Source organism: Erpetoichthys calabaricus, chromosome 5 (assembly GCF_900747795.2).
Source record: "Erpetoichthys calabaricus chromosome 5, fErpCal1.3, whole genome shotgun sequence".
NCBI classification, from domain to species: domain Eukaryota; kingdom Metazoa; phylum Chordata; class Cladistia; order Polypteriformes; family Polypteridae; genus Erpetoichthys; species Erpetoichthys calabaricus.
The window spans coordinates 68,243,750-68,265,558 of NC_041398.2; the positions used below are offsets into that span (position 1 = coordinate 68,243,750).

General features: G+C 36.5%; 1 protein-coding gene across 3 annotated transcripts in view; it reads left to right on the forward strand.

Moving 5' to 3' along the window:
• The window catches only part of nsd2 (nuclear receptor binding SET domain protein 2), a 144,457-nt gene extending 125,919 nt beyond the window's left edge, over positions 1–18,538 (forward strand). For 2 of the 3 annotated variants that reach the window (XM_028801627.2, XM_028801626.2), the window contains exons 17-23: positions 6,537–6,640; positions 7,404–7,673; positions 11,467–11,583; positions 12,112–12,253; positions 12,415–12,521; positions 17,065–17,266; positions 17,643–18,538. In XM_028801627.2, coding sequence (XP_028657460.2) covers positions 6,537–6,640; positions 7,404–7,673; positions 11,467–11,583; positions 12,112–12,253; positions 12,415–12,521; positions 17,065–17,266; positions 17,643–17,899 — 1,199 coding nt within the window. In that variant the 3' untranslated portion in view covers positions 17,900–18,538. The remainder of the gene's footprint in view (positions 1–6,536; positions 6,641–7,403; positions 7,674–11,466; positions 11,584–12,111; positions 12,254–12,414; positions 12,522–17,064; positions 17,267–17,642) is intronic. The other variant, XR_003716225.2, reaches the window with a different exon arrangement.
• The last annotated feature ends 3,271 nt before the right edge of the window (positions 18,539–21,809 follow it).

Here is a 21,809-nt window from a genome sequence, read left to right on the forward strand (position 1 = left end):
TACTTTCTGTCAGTGAATTAATCGACTGAAGTGTGTCAAACGCCACTGTTTCTCCTCAATGCTAATAGCAATGTGCCTTAACACTTCAGGGTGACTGCTCTATTTATCTTTAGCCCTTCAGATGTTTTTTGTTTCTTTTTAGTACTTCTGATGTGTATTTCATGGTGTTAAGTTGATTATCGTGTTTATTTAATTACTTTCTGCAAAAAGATAAGTTCTCCTTGGGGCAAAAAGTGCTATCTGTCTGTCTAACTAGCTATCTAAATACAGGGTAGACCCATGTGTTTTCCACAAAAAAAACTATCTGTGAGGACACACCTGGGAAGGGGGTTCACGGGTTATAGTAGTGTCGGTCCTCCTTAGAAGTAGATCATTATTTTTGTGGTATACTTTTAATGTTTAAGTCACTTTCTTAATGGTTACAATGAGTATTACTATTTTGCATAGAGCTGATAGATAGAAACTTTATTAATCCTGAAGGAAATTGCAGGGTTAGAGCAGCAAACAATAAAGTCGGAAATATACATAACAAGAATGATAATAATCTTAAATATGCTAACAAGATACCAACATACACATAACAAGAATTATCTATAAATAAAGTGTAGATATTTACCAAGTGATTAGAATTACACATAAGTTAAGATTTTAATGTACTGGCTAGTAATAATTCTTTACATTTACATAACGCTTTTCTCAATACTGAAAGCGCTCTCCACACAGGGAGGACCCAGAATGCGAACCCATCATCTCCTCAACTGCGAGCCCGCAACACTACCACTGCGCCACAGCATTTGGCACAGTATATGGCATAGTGTCATTGTCTGTTAAAATGTCTGCCAGACCAGCTCAGTAACATTCAACAAACACCAAACAATTCCTCCTCAGCTGAGCAGTGACTTATTATAGAGCCTCATGGCTGATGGTGGAAATGTCCTTACATTGCACTCCTTGGAACAATGCAGTTGTCTTAGTCTGTTGCTAAATGTGCCCCTCTGTTTAGTCAAAACTTTAAACACGGGTGAGAATCATTGTCCAGGATAGTAAGCAGCTTCCTAAGTGACAGAAGTTCACAATCCCAAAAGTAACGTGTGTTAAGAAGTCCAAAATTTTTTAAAGTGACAAGTAACCTAATACTCTACTTGTTTTTTTGAAGTAAAAATACATCCATTATCACATCAGCACAGGGTGAAAAGCAAGAAGCAAATGTATTAGTGTGGCACTGCTTAATAGAGGTCAGTTGTAAAATAAAAATATTAAGTGTTAGTTTATTTTTCATCCACCTATTTGCTGTAGATATGTTAAAACATTATGATTTGGTGACCCACTGGCCAGTGTCCATACTACGAATTATTGGTGGCTCAGATAGAGGATGTTAAAGGAATAAAATTTATTTACTTCAGAGCACATGAGGGTCTAAACATATTTACTGTATAGTGAAAGCACAAGAAAATTATCACAGGCTCCATGTTTTCAGATTCATGGTAGCCAATGATGAGGTTTTTTTTGCACAGTTTAATGACTTCAGAGAGATTTGCCAAGTACAACTTAAGAATATCATTTGCAAGTAAATGTAGATTAAGGAAGGAGGTTACTTACCTTATCCTGGTTTTGTGTGTGCATGTAAACCCACTAAGTAAGAACCAAAGGCAGTGGTTTTGACCTTCCTGAAGCCTATGATTATGTCCTTGGTTTTACTGATGTTGAGCTACAGGAAGGTCAATTTTCACCATTCAACAAAGTCCTTCACTAGTATCCTGCATTCACTCTTCTCACACTTCAGATAGTGAGGGCACATAATGACATCAAGCAGCTCTGTGTCTGGATTGCATATTATCTCTTTAACCATAAAATGTCCAGGATTAAACCAGTTGTTGTTTACAAGCACATCCAGCCCCCGTGTCTTTACACTTACTGCGCTGTTGGTGAATTTGGTCTATTCGCAGCATGGTAAATCCTTTTAAGGCAATATGTGAATCTGGAACATACTCGTGTAGCCACGTCTTTGTAAAATACAAAACCTACATGCACGATATTCTGTCTGTGGTGTCGCCAGTACAGTTCATTCTTCCACTTATTCTCTAGTAATCTTAATTTCCCTTAAGATAGTTTATATCTCTGTTTCTTGTTTCTTCTTTTAACACTAGGTCTACTGCCACACTATCTACTTTGAAGCTCCTTCGTTATATCCTCCTCCTGCTGGGCAAACAAAGTCTGCCGTCACATGGTTAATAGCTGATCCCTCATGTATTCAATCCTATCCCTACTGTTGTCAAAATCTCAGTGGAATAAAACATCCCAAAAATTAAAACAAGATTAAAATTTTCTACAGCTGATTAATGACCATCATTACAATATACAGTGATACCTTGAGATACGAGCCGTCACTAGGTCGATTTTTTGTCTTGAGTTACGAGCCAAAATTCGAAATAAGAGCCATCAAAGAGCTTGTCCCTGCACATTCTGAGGAACTGACGACAGAGGAGGTGACAGAACTACATTCGCAGCAACATATGGAGGTTCTGCAGGAGATCGGTATCACGGAGGAGTTTATCTCTTAAAGTGAGATAAAGGAAGTGTTTGCAATGTGGGAAAAAGTTTCGAACTTTAAAGAAAAGAAACACCCTGAAAAAATTACAACTGATCATACAGTGGCGCTATTTAATGTCGCTTGCCTAACGCCTGACTTTACTGAAATGAAACTGAACTTGCAGCCGCGCTATTTAATGACACTTGCCTAACGCCTGACTTTACTGAAATGAAACTGAACTTGCAGCCGCGCTATTTAATGACACTTGCCTAACGCCTGACTTTACTGAAATGAAACTGAACTTGCAGCCGCGCTATTTAATGACACTTGCCTAACGCCTGACTTTACTGAAATGAAACTGAACTTGCAGCGCCGCTATTTAATGTCACTTGCCTAACGCCTGACTTTACTGAAATGAAACTGAACTTGCAGCCGCGATATTTAATGACACTTGCCTAACGCCTGACTTTACTGAAATGAAACTGAACTTGCAGCGCCGCTATTTAATGTCACTTGCCTAACACCTGACTTTACTGAAATGAAACTGAACTTGCAGCGCCGCTATTTAATGTCACTTGCCTAACGCCTGACTTTATTGAAAAGAAACTGAACGTGCAGCCACGCTATTTAATGACACTTGCCTAACTCATTTCAGAAACATTCTAAAGGGGAGGACTAAACAAAGCTCCTTGGACAGGTTTCTATTGAAACGCCCAGCGAATAAAAGGGATGAAAGTGTGGCAAAAAAGAAAAAAACTAGTGAAAAAGAAAATTAAGTTAAGCAAAAGTGAAGTGAAACAAAAAAAAACATTACAATACGCTAATCGGCTTTGCCAACATCTGTTTATTTCTTTAGATTCTCTTTTATATATTAGGTTTTATTTTGTTTGTATACAATATTTGTTCATTATAAATACATTTTTCTTATGTTGAAAACATTTAACAAAAAATTGGAATGGTTTTTTGGGGGCTGGCACGAATTAATCTCATTTCAATTAATTTCAATGGGGAAAATTAATTTGAAATACAAGCATTTTGACTTAAGAGCTCGGTCACAGAACGAATTTAAACTCGTATCTCAAGGTATCAGTGTAGTAAAACTAGAACAAATGCAGCAAAAAATAAAGACTGCAGTGCTGGAAAATAACCAGTCACTGAGCTACTGTAACTTAAAGCCACTCCCCATGGTGCACTTGAAAACTGTTGACATTTAACTGAAATTGAATGTAACAAAGTTTATATATCTAATTGAATATCAATTTCCACTAGGTGAATTTCAAAAAGCATTAAATGTGGCATGTGAAATTGTTATGGATCTCCATTATGTATACAGTTTTGTAACCATGGTGGTGGAAAACTTTGCAGTGGTAGCCTGCAGCTAAATTTATTTGTGTGAAGCCAGGGGTATGAAACTCGTAAGTCCAAGATGTTGCATTAATCATAACAGCAACAGAAATAAAGTCTGAATTAGCATATGTCACCCTAATTCAGGGTGTTCATTAGAAATTATTTACTTCATGAGGTAGAAGTTCATAATAAACACAGCATAATAACAGTTGCATCAAATGTTTTAGATATTAAAATGTGTAATTCAGTTTAAATATTTAAAGTCAAAATATTATTGATTGTACAGTAACAGAAATTTGTCATTCTTTTACCCTTTGATAGAGGTCCATAGATGGCTAGATCTCTCTTAAAGGATCAAAAATAACATTTGTATTTGTAATCATTGACCTTGAAACAGTCTAAAATGATACCCCATCTGATTATATTGAAATTTGTCATTTTTACCCTTTTGGTACTGTCTGTTAGAGGGCTAGGACCACCAGTAAGGAATTGTATCAAAATATATTCGTGATCAGCAACCTCAAAATAGCATAAAATGACACTTAACATGCCTGTGTTACCAATACCTGTTTGTTCAAAGTTTTGTGAAAAAGAGTAACTTTGACCCCTTGCATACTTTTTGCAGGTGAACCCCTGGGGTTGGTTGGTTGTGGCGTGCACAACTACAAGTCTAATCATTTTTGCTGAAGGCAGCTGTTGGTTTACTCCTTTATCATAAGTGTTATTTCATGCACATAATATGGTCCACAGATGTCCTAATGAGTTGGGTTTTTTTTGGATCTAGTGTGCCAAAAATTGGGGGTAACCCCAAAAAAATCGACGTCTTACATAACTGGACATCAAGAGGAGTCGCACGGTCTATGTGGGGGTTTTCTTATAGAAGATGACAGACAAAATAAAATGAAATATCAAAGTGTTCATAAGTATTTTTTATGAACACAATACTGTGTTCTTATTTTCAAGCAACATTAAGAATATACTCAATAGTGTCACAGTCCAAAATGAGCTTTTATCAAATATCAATGTAGAGAAAAGCCAAGCAAAATGACACCTTTTATTGGCTAACTAGAAAGATTACAATATGCAAGCTTTCGAGGCAACTCAGGCCCCTTCTTCAGGCAAGATGTAATCTTGAAGAAGGGGCCTGAGTTGCCTCGAAAGCTTGCATATTGTAATCTTTCTAGTTAGCCAATAAAAGGTGTCATTTTGCTTGGCTTTTCTCTACATTCATAATGGCTAACACGGTACAACACCCTAGTACTACATCAAATATCAAGTAAGTGCAATCACTAAACTACAAGAGTTATAGTCTTGGCTGTAAAATCTGAAAATATAAAATATACTTGATGTACTTTTTTGGTCTTTTACATTATAAGCAACAGATGAACTTAAGTCAGAGGCTTCTGCTGAGTGCTTTATATTAAGCAGTCATTTTTAAACTTAAAAACACTTCAGAAATCTGTGCTTCTCTAGGCCTACAAGTGGCCTCTTTATGTATGCCTGCTTAATTGCTTTTATTACACTTTGCATTTATTCAGGATATGAGTTCTACAGTTGCAAAGCAGCTAGTGGAGTCTGTCTTCTATAAATTGCTCATTCCTTCTAGCAGATTGCCCCTGAAACAACATTCCTTAAGAAACAATGAGAATGCGTAAATTAACAAAAAAGAAGTTGCAAAAAAAAAAAAAAAAAAATTGTTAGAATTGAAATTTAATCGAAGAAGCTGCAAAACATGAATATTTCAATGGAGCATGCATCATTCAGCACTTTTTATTCTTCATTTGTGATGTCGAGCCAAGCATCTGCTTTTTATAAATGCTTCCTACACTGAATGGTGCTAATGGAGTGGAGAATATTCAGTGCTAGTAAATTATCCGTTCTTAAATGAATTTTATAGTGACTTATATTTGCAGATGTCAGAGGATGATCTCCTCTCATAAATTACAACACATTTTGTATTCATTTAATATACTATAAAATTGTGTTTAGCTAAATGTTGTGTGACATTAATTGTTGTTCCAATAACTGTAAATGGATATACAGAGAAGTACAGACACTTCATGATTTTAAAACATTTACAAACAACCATTATTATTTCTATATTAAGGCACTTTAGAAATTTACATATATATTACAGCGGTTGGACACGTTACAGTTGTAGTTCTGCTGCCTGGCTACAAGAAGACTTCAAAACCTGGTTACTTCCTTTTTAGGATTTTCATGTTCTCCTCTTGTCTACCTGCATTTCCTCCTACAGTCCAAAGACATGCAGGTTCCGTGGACTGGTGATTTAAAAATTAATTCTAGATGGGTGTGTGTGTTTGCATACATGTGTGTTCACCCTGCGATTGAGTAGTGCCCAGTCCAGGGATTGTTTCCTGCCTTACAGCCGATGCTTATTGAGGTAAGCTTCAGCTTTCATGCACCCCTGCTCTGGATAAGTAGGTGTGGAAAATTGATTGATTACATCTATTTAAATCTTTTCATTTTTTGTCACTATTATTACAGTTGGGGCATTGGCAAAAGAGGTCTAATGATTTGCGAATAGAGTGTGTGGATTTTACTTCCATACCAGCTGCACTGCAGTAAAGCTGTTTCTGACACTTCAGACTTTGAAATAAGACTGGAAATTTAAAATTTTGTGTCTTGTTTTTTCCAGCACTTCAGGAAGCTGAGATGCGTTTCAGACAGCTCAAAATTGAGCGCGAGACTAGAGAGGCACAGGAAAATGAACGAAAGCCACCTCCTTACAAACACATTAAGGTATTTAGGTTTTTATTTTGTGTATGTATAAATATTTTGGATGATTAACTTTCTACATCCCAAGATAATTTACATTTCTAAATATTTTCTAAAACTTTGTTCACTGAAGTAACCAGAATTGTTTATATTAACTATTATTTGGCTAAAATGTTTTTACGGGCTTTATTTTGAGAGAAATCCTTTTTAAATAATCGCGCCAGACTCTCCATTGTTACATTATAAACCTAAAAATCATGGGAAGTTTTTCAGTAATTTTTGTTTGTCTTTTGAATAAAGTGCAGACATTGGTGAGACCAACTTTTTTTCTGTGTTAGAAGAAACCATATCTCAAGAGTAAATTAAGAGAAGAGCTTCTAGACCAACATGAGGATTGTCCGATTTGAACTGTGAAGAGTTGGGGGGGTCTGTCATTCTTGTAAAATTGGTTTTTCAGGATAGCTATACAGTAGATAACATTTGTTCTATTGTTTGGATGTATTTTTTGCACATAAATATAACAGTAGAAACGGTAAAACTTTACCTAGTATTTATAATTAAGTGTAAATTATTGGGACCATATACTAGGAATAGTTGTTTGTGAGCTGACCTGTTCTTGTCAAAACATTGATTTTATTTTATTTTTTTTTAATTCAGCTAGTAATGTTTCCTCTCAAACCTTGTTCAGTCTTGATCCTTCTTACACCCTGATAAAAACTTGTTCTCTAGCTTAATAAATATTTTAACTGCATTTTAATGCTCTCATGTTTGGTTATTTCAAATGTAGGTTAACAAACCCTGTGGCAAAGTGCAGATATACACAGCAGACATTTCTGAAATCCCAAAGTGCAACTGTAAAACCACAGATGAAAATCCTTGCAGTTTTGAATCGGAGTGCTTAAACAGAATGCTGATGTACGAGTGCCATCCCGCTGTGTGCCCTGCAGGTGAACGTTGCCAGAACCAGTGCTTTACTAAACGTCATTATCCAGAAACCAAGATAATCAAAACAGCAGGAAAGGGATGGGGGCTTATATGTAAGAGAGACATCAAAAAGGTAAGTTCAGTTATACTGTGGAACTGTGGGTAGTATAGAATTGAGAACATTTTGAGAGTTGTTTTTTTTTTTTCCCCCTCCACTCTCCTTAATGATAGTTTCATCTAACATCTCTGCTTTCCAGACAATTGAATGTATACCACAGCTATGAAAAAATAAATTCAAATTTTAATATTCAGAAATTGTGCTTTAGTTTGGGCATGGCATACACAAATTGAGAAAGAATGTATTTATCCCATTGTTGACTCCTTCTCTGGTGGTCTGATTATAAGGTTCCGTTCTCAGCACTATTTCAGATTATCAATTTACATGTCCATTAGAAGTACTATAGTATGAGGGTAAATCAGAAAGTAAAGACAATTTGAAAATTATGCAGAAACCACAATGGATAGAAGCAGACACAATACAACACATTCTCGATGGCTTATGCATAGTCCAAACATGTAAATTTTATGGTACCCCAGTTTGTCTTACACTATGGCATGTGCAGATCCATAGCTGATATCCAAATGTGCAGTAACAACAGGCTTCGTATTCCATCGACCTTCTCTGAGGAAGGCATTCACCACGGCTTGTGTACGTGATATTGATGGTCGACCAGATTAAGCTTTTTTGGTTACATTTGTTTTTCCCAAGTTAAATCTTTCTAGCCGTTGACAAACTTTTCTTTAAGTCATACAGTTTTCACTGAGTGCTGAGACAAGGTACTTCAGTAAAATTCAGCAGGTTTCACTTTATCTGACTAAAGAAATCTAAATGCAGTGTGTTGTTTCAACAATGGTGCAATATCGCCACGGAGCCTCTGTTCATTTGACCTTGGCTTCAGCTAGACTAACGGCAGAGCGCTGTATGGATCTGAGCTAATCCTAACCCATCACAAACGTGTTGTATTGCGTAAGCTTCTATCCATTGCGGATATATCATTTTCAAATTGCCTTTACTTTTTGATATTTCCTCGTACAGTATATAGAGTAGTCCAGACCTGGGCATTTTACGGCCTGCAGGCCACATGCGGCCCACTGACTACTTTTGACTGGACCACATGAGTTTGTAGTAAAAGTGTAGCGACATCTATTACTTTGTGATAGGTGCACGAAATACAATTACACAGCTTTTATTTTGAAGGCCACTGTTGTTTTTCTTATCAGTGCGCTTATGCACGTCAGCGAATGTGTTGAACAGCGTCCAAGAAATGAGCTCTTAGCCCTTAAATATGTAAGCTAATGTTAAATGTAGAGTTTTTAACAAGGTGTGGACATCTAAATATTTATTTGCTGAAATCAAAGGTAAAGTTGTGTGCTTAGTGTGTGGAGAAACATATAGTGGTGTTTAAGGAATACAATTTGAATCACCATTACGAGAGTAAACACTGAGAAAAATACAAGAATTTCAGTGATGCAGAGCGGGCACGAGCATCGGAAGATTTGCTAGTTAAACTGCAAAAGCAACAAGGATTTTTTACAAAGCCCCACTCATCCAGGGATGCAGCAGTCATGACCAGCTTTGTAATATCCCACAAAATTGCAAGATACAGTAAGCCATTTTCTGATGGGGAGTTTATCAAAGACTGTTTGGTGGAGTCTTCAGTGCTAATATGCCCTGAGAAAAAAGTCGCGTTTGCAAATGTGTCTATCTCGAGGCGCACCGTAACGAGGCGGGTCGAGAACATCATGGGGAATTTGGAGCTTCAACTGCAAAAGAAAACGGGACAATTTTGTCTCGTTTTCCTTGGCTCTGGACGAGAGCTGTGACGTCCGTGATACAGCCCAGTTACTTATCTTTGTACGTGGATTAATGAAAGACTTTGAGATGACGGAGGAGCTGGCAGCTATGCGGCCAATGAAAGGGACTACATCGGGGAGTGATTTGTTCACAGAGGTAAATGCATCCATGGACACGCTGGGACTGAAATGGGACAAACTGGTAGGTGTTACAACCAATGGCTATCCAAATCTGACAAGGAAAAATGTTGGACTTATGAGGTGGATGCAAGATAAAGTGACTGAAATTAACCCAGAACAGAAATTGATATTTTTGCATTGTATCATTCATCAGGTGATGATGTGCAAGTCAGTGCTAAAAATTAGCCATGTTGTTGATGTTGTAACTAAAATAGTTAATTTCATCAGGGCAAGAGCACTGAATCAGTTTGTTTCACTGTTAGAGGAGTATGAAAGTGAACATAGTGACATAGGCTACCAGACAGCTGTGAGATGGCTCAGCCTTGGCAAGGTGCTTAAGAGTATGGGACCTGAGAGCAGAGATTCAGGAGTTTTGTGAAAAGAAAGACAAGGACATTCCAGTGCTCTCAGATACACACTGGATTGCAGATCTGGCCTTTGCTATTAATGTGACTGCACTAATGAATGAACTAAATACCAAGCTGCAAGGCAAAGGCCTCTTTGCAAATGTACAGCTTGGTAACAGCTTTCATGAGAAAGTTGAAGTTTCTTTCAAGTCAATTAGAGGGCAACAGTCTCACTCACATACCAACACTGAAAGAAGTCACACTATCAGCTGATCACCTCCACAAGTATTCATCCATGTTAGGGGTACTGCATGGTGAGTTTTCAAGAAGATTTGAAGACTTCAAAACAGTTGAGAGTGAAATGCACATGATTTCTTCTCCCTTTACTTATAGTGTGGATAATGCACCCAGTGATGTCCAGCTTGAACTTATTGATCTGCAGTCTGATAATCTACTGGCCGAGCATTTTAAGTCAGTATCACTGGTAGTTTTATTCCTCTCTCAAAGAGGAAATCTTCCCACACTTGAAGAGGCATGCTCAGAGGATGTTGGTTCTCTTTGGATCTACCTACATCTGTGAATAAACATTCTCAGTGATGAAGTTTAACAAATCCAGATATAGATCCTCTCTGTGATGATCACTTATGTGCTGTCCTTCGCATATCCACCTCAGATATTCAACCTGACTTCCGTAAACTTGTTCAAGCCCAAAACAGGCTAAATTTCTCTCACTGAACACCAGAAGAACTGAGGTAAATTAATGTGACGTTGGTCTTTGAAAACTAGTTAATAAAGTTATGATGCTATTTTTTTAAATGCTGCAAAAAATGCACATTTTCTAAATTGTTTTTATAAATGTTCCTTAAATAGTACAATAATTCTGTGCTCCACACTTGTTTGATTGGCTGTTTGACATGTTTGGTTTACTGTAAGTTGATGCTGCTATTTTACGTCAAGTTATGATGCTAGTTTTTTTAAACATTGCAAAAGATGAAATTTTCTAAACTGTTTTTATGATTGTTCATTAAATAGAATTTTATATCTTCTACATTTTCTCATTGTAATGTTTCATTTACTGTCTCTTATAGTGGGATATCATATATATTGGAAATTAATTAAGAATATTATAGGTATTAAGTATATGTATGTATGTATATATATATGTATGTATGTATGTATGTATGTATATGTGTATATATATATATATATATATATATATATATATATATATATATATATATATATATATATATATAAGTATATTAGGTATATATATTCCGGCCCTCTAAAACCATTCCAATTTCTCATGTGGCCCCTTTGGAAAAATAATTGCCCACCCCTGGGGTAGTCTGTTATAAAAACTGAGATAGAAATCTATATGAGGCAAGCAGAGTTATTTGTTCAAAAGCCTCGTAATTGTACATAAAATAAATGCTTGTGATTAGCTAACTTACATTCTATTGTAATACCCTGACTTATTTTTTGATATTAATGAAAATGGTTAGTTTTAATGTGTGTTTTTTCTCATATACCCCCCCATCCTAGGGAGAGTTTGTCAATGAATATATTGGAGAGCTAATAGACGAAGAAGAATGTAGAGCAAGGATAAAATATGCCCAAGAAAACGATATTACCCATTTCTACATGCTTACCATTGACAAGGTAAAGTAATTGCTTATCTTCAAGATTTCATTCTGAAGGATTTTGTAAGCTTATTTAGTATTCATGTTTTGATTAGAAGTTAATTGTATATGTTTATATTAAAAAATACACTAGATAACCCAGCAGACACCATTATACTTGTGTTCTGCCATCCCACCAACTCAATTTCTGTTTATACCTATGAGAAATCGTTCAGAGCAAATGCATTGTCTTTGTTCATAATTACTCAGATAAAGTTCCTCAAGTATGTGATTTAAAACTTCTCTGGTGGAAATAGAACTACTACCTAGTCTTCTATTTATAGCTGTATGCCCAGCATGTTAAAATGCGTTTGTACCCTGTTTGAAGTGACAAATTAAGAATATAATCATCACAGTAACTTCTAGCTGCTGTATTTTCTAACAAAGGAATTTTCCCTACTAAGCAGACTTTTTTGAAAATTATTGAAGTTATAATCTTTGTTTTTGATTATCATATATAATCAAACTTGTTTCCAGTCCAGTTTCACGGAGTATCTCTGATTTTCAGGATCGTATTATTGATGCTGGTATGAAAGGCAATTATTCTCGCTTCATGAATCACAGCTGTCAGCCGAACTGTGAAACACAGAAGTGGACAGTGAATGGGGACACCAGGGTAGGATTATTTGCAGTCTGTGACATACCTGCAGGTGGGTTGTTTTCATGCATGGTTCTTTAAGCAGTCACACAAGATTTTTACAAAGAATAAAATGTGAATTTCTTGTATATAAAGTTAATGACTTCCAAACTAAAATGAAACCATGCTTGAAAAATGTCAACAATGGATTATTTTTTTTCTTGCAATTAATAGGTACTGAATTGACCTTTAATTATAACCTTGACTGTTTGGGCAATGAGAAAACTATTTGTAGGTGTGGAGCTCCAAACTGCAGTGGTTTCCTTGGAGACAGACCTAAGGTAACACCCAAGTCTTCACTTGCCAGTTTCTTCCGTACTGATTAGCATAATTTGTTATTGGAAATGTGAAAACTTCCTAGGTAGTGTGACTTATCTATAACTGAATTGTAATTAACTGGTAATTATACTTGAAAAGAATATATTTATAAATCACACAGTATATAATGATATACTCAAGCATACCTGGCGATCCTCAGCCCTCTTTATGCACAGTTTGAAAGGTGAAATAATTAAGAGTAACCTTCATTTTTCTTATTAAATCACTAGCGCTTCTGATCTAGTCTGAAATTTAAAACGCACAGTAAATACAGTGGATCTGTATTCTGTCAAATACGTATACAAACATATACAATATTTGAATTCTTATGGTTCACTATTCAGTAACCTTATGACTTACGGAAAAAATGTCTCTATCTACTGGGCAGAGTGGGAATGGTCCTATACTACTTGTCGGAAGAGAAGAATAAGAAAAGTGGATTGATAGAATGGCTGAGGCGTTTAATTATACTGTTTGCCTTTTTTTAAAGCAGCAAGTGTTGTATTATATTGTTTAGTATTGGCCAGGAAACACTGCTTTCACTTCCTAGATCAGGTTTTCTTTGAAATTAACCCTTTTTCTTACATAAGAAATGTATGTCAGTTGTCTTAGCCTGCAACTGTCATATCTCACAGTAATAAGTTTTTAAAAGTGTTGGTGTAATTAAATTCTTTGCCCCATCTGCAAGGACCCCTCTAGTGCAGCCTCTCTGAAAAGACACTTTTGAATTTTATTGAATGTTGCTCCATTTCAATTTTTTACCACTACATATTGAATCTGATCAGTTTTTCTGTCTTGTAACCATTCTGATACAGTATATAGGAGTCAATATTTTAAAAAAAGACCCATTTAAATTTAACTTTTGGAACCTGATGGAGAGTGCTAAGCTAAATGTTAATAATTATATTTGTGGATTACATTACCTAGGAGGATTGTTATTGTCAAAATCCTCTGGATTTTTATATTTTAGCTTTATTTTCCAAAGTATCTTTATATGTTAAAAATCCTTCTTTAAAAATTGGACCTCTTTCTTAAAAGAGAAAGGGGTGTGATGATGCGGGTTTGCTCCATGCTCCCATGCAGCTTCAAGGAGCCCTTGAACCCTGCACTGTTGGTAATGTTACCAATGAGCTCGGCAGTGAGGCATAACAAATGGAGCAAGGGGATGGTGTAGTAGTGCAAAAGTGCTTTTATTAAAATCAAATCAAAACAATATCCCAATAAATAGTGCAGTGCCTTCCAAAAAGTCATTAAATAATCCATAAAACAAGTGATGAAGTGGAGGTTAAAAATACCATAGAAAAAAAACAGTCCTTTTAAAACAAAGACATAGTAACCATGCTGGAAGCAGTCCCTTTAAAATCCCAAATCCAGTGTCTTTATCTGGCGGCTCCCCTGCTTCTCCCATATACTCTTCTCAACAGGGAAGTCGCCCTTTCTGCAGCTGACCTTACAACAGTGGAACCTTGGTTCACGACCATAATTCATTCCAAAACTCAATTTCCCCCATAGGATTGTATGTAAATACAATTAATCCGTTCCAGACCATACGAACTGTATATAAATATATATATATTTTAAGTTTTTAAGCACAAATATAGTTAATTAAACCATAGAATGCACAGCGTCATAGTAAACTAAATGTAAAAACATTGAATAACACTGAGAAAACCTTGAACAACAGAGAAAACTAACACTGCAATAGTTTGTGCTATAGTGCTACCAACCGCTGGCTAAAAACACTTTTTTTTTTTTTTTTTTAAATGAGTTTTAAGCACATTTGAAAAAATCCATAATTTAATAAACCACCAAGAAAAGTAACATTGCAACAATGCACGCTACGAACTGATTGCTGTAAACAAAAGTGAAAACAAAATCAAGCCCAGTGCATTCTTTAACTGCCTTCCTACCTTATGCGTCTAGCTCTCTCTCGTTGCCTGTGTGTGTGCGCGTCTGTCTCTTTCTCTTGCACTGCCTGTGTGTGTGTGTGTGTGTGTGTGTGTGTGTGTGTCTCGCGCTCGCTGCACTGGGAGAGACTGAACATGTACAAACCAAAAGGGAAACTGGCTTGTTCGTATACCGAATGTGTGGTCGTGAACCAAGGCAAAAGTTTGGCAAACTTTTTGGTCGTAAACCGATTTGTACGTGTACCGAGACGTTCGTGAACCGAGGTTCCACTGTACTGTCCGGTTGCCTTCCGTTCCCTGGCTCCGTATGGCTACTTTACCGCACCTTGACTTGGGTTCCTCAACGGCCAGGTCGCTCATGCTGAGGCACACCTTCCCAAGACTCCATGACTCCCGCTGCCATCTCGGCCTTATGCGGCCAGCTGTCTTTCATCCCTGGTCACTCCAGCTCCTTGTTCGCTCAGCTGGAGCGACCGCTTCCTTCTGCCCCACCAAGTGTCGGCAAACACCCCTGCTAGGACTCGCTGTCCAGCTGCTTGCCTGCGAGCACACGCTCCCTCCCTCTATCGCTCGATCTCGCTTTCTCTCTCTCACACCGGCTTTCTCCTTCAGCTTCCTGCCTTCCTCCTCACTCCCGCAACCTCAGTTTCTGTCTCTTTTACTTTTTCCTCCTGCTCTCCTGCAACCTCCGGCTCTTTTTTTCTTTTACCCTCCTCTTTAGCTGCCTGGTGCTTCTATTTATGAAGAGGACATGGCAGCTGTGGCAAATCAGCAGCCCTGGAAACAATCATGGATGCGGACGGTTTCTCACCTGTGCACTTAGGTGAGAAAGCCCATGTCACAAATCACCCAGGGAATCGCGTCAGCCACACAACCACCACACCCCCTCGCTAAGCCGCAAGTGCGGTGATTATTTATTTAAAACTGGCCTTCCTGATGGGAGCTGTGGACCCGCAACACCACAAGGGGCCACAGAAATAAAAAAAGAAAAAATACCACTTTAGAGATTTAAAGCAGAAGGGGAATTTCACTATCTTTCTTCCAGTTCTACTACAGGGTCAGTGATATATAGTTACTAAGTCAGTACAGTTTAATTTCTCAATTAGCTTAGATAAGGAAATCCTATTCAAGCTGTTCTTCATACTCCTTGCTCCATTAATACTTGTCATTCTAATTGCTTTCCATTTAGCAGGAATCTAGTGGTGGCACAATTCTTAAATTATGGTATCAATGTAGAATATACATAGGTGCAACTGTGAATAGTATCTTATTCCTCTATCGATTATTTATTCTTTTTCTATTCATCACAAAGAAGGTTCTTAGCATTGAAGCATTTAGAGATTTCTATATTGTTAATACATTTGCATCCTTTGAATATCTAGTCTTCTAATAGAGGCTGCATTTCTTCTACTATGTGCAATTCAGAAGTTGTTGTAGCTTAATTACTGGGCTTTCTTCATCTTCCTTTAATATCAGTGGTGGAAACTGTACAATTTGTCAATATTGAAAACATATGTAGAATCTCTACATTCTACTACATTTTGTCAAAATTTTTCTCCTAGATGAATTGAGGCAGAGTTATGAAAGGAACCTACCTGAGTCGCAACAATATTTGAGAGTAGTGCTGTCAGGCACCTCATATGGGCACGTTTTGGGATTGTCCCACACTCAGGTCATACTGTGAAAGCAGTCTTTGCCTCCCTGTCTGACAGTATTTAATCCATTAATACTTTAAATCCACATACAGCAGTATTCCAAGTATTACTTGATGGGATGATTTTTGCTTAGTGAAAAATATGTTGTCGTAACTTGTAGCACTGTGCAGTATATTGAATTCTTGATTGGATGTTTTTTAAAAAAAATATATATATATATAATAAAGCCCATAAAGTTATTTGATTAGAACATGGATGGCAGTATATTGGCTGCAAGGACTTAACATGTTTATAGAAAACACTTTCACCTACTTTACTTGTGCCCTAAAAATACATGCACGTTGTCCGTGATCAGATCATTTTATTTTGTTACGGTACTAAAACACAAGACACTAGATAGATCAACATCTCTTCTGTCTGCAAGGTCCAAAACACCCATGTTCCTTTTTCTTCGTCACTTCATTACATGCATGGGACTTCCAGGTGAGCTTTCATTGGTTGTCAGCTGTTATGCACACAGATGCCCATTCCTGTGACTAAAGACAGACTCTAACCTGTTTGGTTTTGTCGGAGCAAGTCCTGGATAGTTGAAATGAGTCGCAGGGCATGTTGTAATATGTCACCATATTGCCAATTGTCTTCAACTCTCTGAAAATCGCAGTAAAAGTTGTTGAATATGACATGGCCTTAACACTGCATCAAAAAAAAAAAAAAAGTAAGCATGTAAGATTGATTTATCGATGGGAGCAATGTTGGTATACATCCATTTTTAAATTTGTTCCTTGGTTATATGTACATATCTGTAAATGTTTAGTTTATTCAGATGCAGAATTGGTGTTGGTCTTTATTATAATATGAACATTAGCAGTTTTCTCTATAGTTTTCCGTTAATCCACTTTATATACATACATTCTTTTGTGTATTTTTGTTATTTCAAATCTAAGAATGCCTCCAGCAATACTTCAGAATTCAAAGGAAAGAAAGCTAAGAAGAAAATGAAAAGGCGCAAGTCTCGAAATGAAGGAAAGAAGTCTGAAGATGAGTGCTTTCGCTGTGGTGATGGTGGAGAGCTGGTTCTTTGTGATAAGAAATCCTGCACCAAGGCTTATCATCTTTCATGCCTTGATCTCACTAAACGTCCCTTTGGTGAGTGTTTATCATGGTAGTGAAAGAAGGTTGGGGAAATATCATGATACAGCAGGTTTGGTATCTTTGCTATTTACGTATAGCATTCATTGTATGCTGTATCTATCTGCAGTATCAACCCTAAGAACTGACAAAGCACGTGTCACTGTAAACAGTTCATAGCTATTTACACAGAGGTATTCTTGAAATGGCTTAGAGTAACTAAAGGTGGCAGCTTTTTTGGTTATGCATTAGCTCTTGTAGCCATCTGTACTGCAAAGCATTTACAGAAAAAAAATATCTGACTTTTTTTTAATTCTAAGAGTGTATTGTTGCTTAAAACTTCTGAAAATATAAAAGTAAAATGTCTGCTAAAAATTACTATTTTTAATGGCAGGACGTTGGGACTGTCCTTGGCACCACTGTGATGTCTGTGGAAAGAACTCTGTGACATTTTGCCAGATTTGCCCAAATTCTTTTTGCAAAGAACATGAAGAGGGAGTTGTATTCATTTCTCTGAATGGAAAACTATGCTGCTCAGAGCATGAGGACCTAGACTCAAATCAGGCTCAAGAGACAGTGGAGAAAGCACCCACACTGGAGAAGACAACTGTGAGAAAGTCCAAAGTTGCCAAGATCTCCAAGAAAGCATAGGCATAAGAAAAAGGTGGCAAAGGACAAGAGACTATTTGCAGTTCCAAGCTGCTAACACTATTCTGTACATATTTAATGACAGTTTTGAAGCAAACAGTTTTCACTGTACAGCATATTATTTCTTCAGGGAAAGCAAATTATATTTTTTTTCCTTCCTTTGAGCCACAAAAATCATTTAAAATATATTAACCAGCATTTTTGATTTTTTTTTTTTTTGGTTACATTTTCATGCATCTGCACTGATACGGAACTGTGGTAAGCACAAACTTAAACTGTCAAAACCTTCAGTCTGCAAAGCATTACAGTTACACTTGAATATTTTTTAGTTCTTTGGAAATTTTAATATAGAAAAGAGATATATTAAGCAACCAAAATTTAAGTAATACTGGAACTTGTAGAGATTTGAAAGCTTCTCTCCAGATAATGACATTGTAATCTTAAGACACTATCAGTAGCCTGTAATTTATCTCTTCCTGTATTAGTGTATTTTGCATTTAATAGGACAGTTTCAGTCTAGTCTTTAAATCAATGTAGCTGAAACAGTCTTTGTAAGAAATGGTATCAATCATGTTTAATAATTTGTTTCAGGTATATCTGGTGCTCCTGTGGCAGAAGATCTAATATATACACTTAAAACTAGGTTATGTGAGCTGATTAGTTATTTGATGTATTATAGGCAGAAAGAAAGCTTATGGTGTTATGGTATGTTTGCTTTGAATTTCATAGTGTGTGTGCAGTAAACTATGTCAGTGGTGACCAACCTGCTGCTACTACTACTTTTTTGCTTGTTATTCTCAACTTGAAAACGATAGCACTTGTTTTGTAAAACAACACTGGTTCAAATGTAGAGCAGCTGAAACTCAGATGCAAGTGCAGCCAGACTGAATGTTTTGCTGTGCAGCCATAAAGGTAGTAATTTTTATTTTATTTTTTATTTTTTTTCTGGAGGAAACTTCTTCAGTGATTCATTTTTCCTTTAAAACAAAGGTTCAGATCTACATTGACGGTCACGTTTAAATGGGTGTGGTTCTGCTACCTCTTTGGCTATTAAAGAACAAATGAAATGTAGACTGATTTTTAAAAAAACAAAAAAAAAAAACTTGAAGAATAATGATTTTATTTTCTAGGTCCTTAAATAGACCTACTACAATCTAGTATTTTTTGATTTGCACCAATGAATGATCGGGTTTTAGCTACCTTTATTTGAATTTTATATTAATATCCTCAATTCTCCTGTCTTCTGTTCAGTAGCCATTTAAAGTCCTCGAAGAACTTGAATTTCCCATTTAATATCCTTGTTGAGAAATGAAACGGGTTTACATTGTGTTTATGCAATATAATCCCGTTCCATCCAAGGATGATTGACGGGGGTGGGTGGGTATATATATATATGTGTGTGTGTGTGGGTGTGGGTGCGCGTGCATGTGTGTGTGTGTGTGCATGCGTGCACGTACATTTTTAATAGCTGTTATATATTTAAAGTGTAATTAGGATTTTAACTGATGTTAACACCCACTGCTTACACAAGCATCTTTTGTAACGTATTCTAGATTACCTAATTGTGTCAGGTATATAAATCAGGTATTATACTAAAATGTTTTGTTGTTAACAATGATATGCTGTTATAAATTAGCAGCTGCACAGTCCAGACAAATATTTAGTCCAGAAAATATCAGGTATTTTCCTATAGTTTCTGTATTACCTTAGCTTGTCGGGTATTCCCTTTTTTGTAATTATAAAATGTTTTGTAGTTGTACTACATTATTTGGCCTCAGTTTATAACTCTGCTGCTTACATCTATGTATTACTCAACAAAGTCTGCATTTGCTGGCAGTGCAAATGCATGCAAGGTTATGGGGAGTAAGGCTCAGCCAACAAGATCACTCTCCTCTTTTACAAAGAGCTCTCTTAATTTCAGTCATTGTTTTGTATTGGGGCAATCCCAAAGTAAGTGAAAATGTGCTTGTGGCCAATGATACCAGAAGTTTCTGACTTAAAGTGTGTTGTGCAATTTTTAACCATTCTGTTTGGGTCCTCCAAGAACCTGACAAGTTAAAATAGAAAAGTATTTTGGGTTTCTGCAGATTTTTCATTTTATTGAAAGATAGCAGTTGTTTGTTTTTAGGTACTTAAATGGAATTATTTCTTAGATTATATTTTCTTGTAATGTTTGTTAAAATTAAATATTATAATTTCCACTTTCAAACCCTCATTATGAAACTTTTTTTTTTTTTTTTTTTATGGCTAAAGAAGATGGTATAATTCATTCTTTGCTAGGTGGGAATTCAGGAGGTTACACAAAGACTAACAATCATTTGTGGGAAGTGTAAAGGATGGCTTAAAGTCAGGGTGTGCTCACGTTTATTTATGCAGGAATTGCGCAGAAACCCTTGCAGTAAACAGCAGTGTAAATTCTGCAGATGAGCTATTGATCTCTTCTAACATAGAAGAGGTCCATGGTGGTGGCATCATGCAGAGGATGAGAATGTGTGTTCAGTTCTAATAAATTCTCTTAGTAGTTAAGGGGTCAGTTTGGTATTGGACAAGTACTTCCCTGCCCCACTTCAAAGATCGTTCCTGACTTTTTGAATGTGTAAATACCACAATTTTGAAGAGTGTGCCATTTTGTAAATTTTGACTTTTGTAACATTAATTCTGATGCCAGCTTGACTAAGATGTACTTGTTATCAACAGTTTAAACTATCTGTCCATCTTCCCAACTGACTTATCCAGGGTGGGGTTGTGGGGCAGCTTCTATCTAAAGCAGTTTTAAAAGTTAAAATGGCAGAGTACAATAATTTACAAAATATAATGTAAGGGCAGGCAGGTTAAGTGAGAGACACAATGCCTGGGAGGTGGGGATTGAGCCACTGTACTCTACAGTCTGTTAAGCTTTGGAAGGTAAAGAAGTTTAGCTACAGCAAGTAATCTGCTTCCATTCATGTTTTTTGTGAACTTTGTGAAATACTCTTAACGTGATCGATTCCTAAGAATACAATTAAGTCTTTCCTAAGTAATACACTGTGTTCTTACTATAAAACAAAATGGACAGTTTGCACATTTGTAACCTATATTTATTCTTCAGGAGTTAATTTAAGAAAAGTACATTTGAATGTTTTTGTAATGAAATTTATAATGATGAAATTTCTGTGGAATTGACAAAAATCTCACCAGTCTAGCTAGCTCCTATTTGAGATTTTCATGATGGTATAAATGTTTTGACCTTCTTTTCTAAGAGCCTAGACCAATGTTTCCCAGCCTTTGTTGTCATGATCCAGTTTTTCCACATGGTGGGCCATGATTTTAGAGTGATCATCTGAACAGAAAAGTCAGGTTGTATGGTCCTCCTGAGGTAGCCATGATCCACCTGCAATGCTGCTGCTTTCGATACAATGTGAATGTTAGGTGTGGTTGGGGGCAGGCAGCGTTCTCACCAGGTTGAGCATCGCTGACCTAGACTGATGGAATCTTTGCCGACTTTGCTTATGTTCGCATACTGCCCTGGGTACATTGCCTAATCATTTCCAGGTACATTTAGTAGCCACTTGTCTAAAATAAACTGTGGGTTCCATCATTCCATAGCTGACTAGGTAGTGCTCAGACCTGCAGAATGAAAACTGTGTTAAATATAGGAGTATTGTTCACAATGGCAACAAAACCTTTCATCTGCTACCCTTTCTGTACTCAATAACATGCAGAAAAGCTTTACCAATAAAATGATTTGCATATACAATGTATTATTTTAAAATACAGGCAGTTTAAACAACTCACTCAGAAAATGTCAGGTTCATCCTTAGCCTCTGAACAGCTTGCTGATTACTCTTAAAGGTAGCCTAGATACTTGCACCTTTATAATAATACAATACTTGACAAGGTCAGCATATTAAACCTAAAATTACAGCTTTTTTTC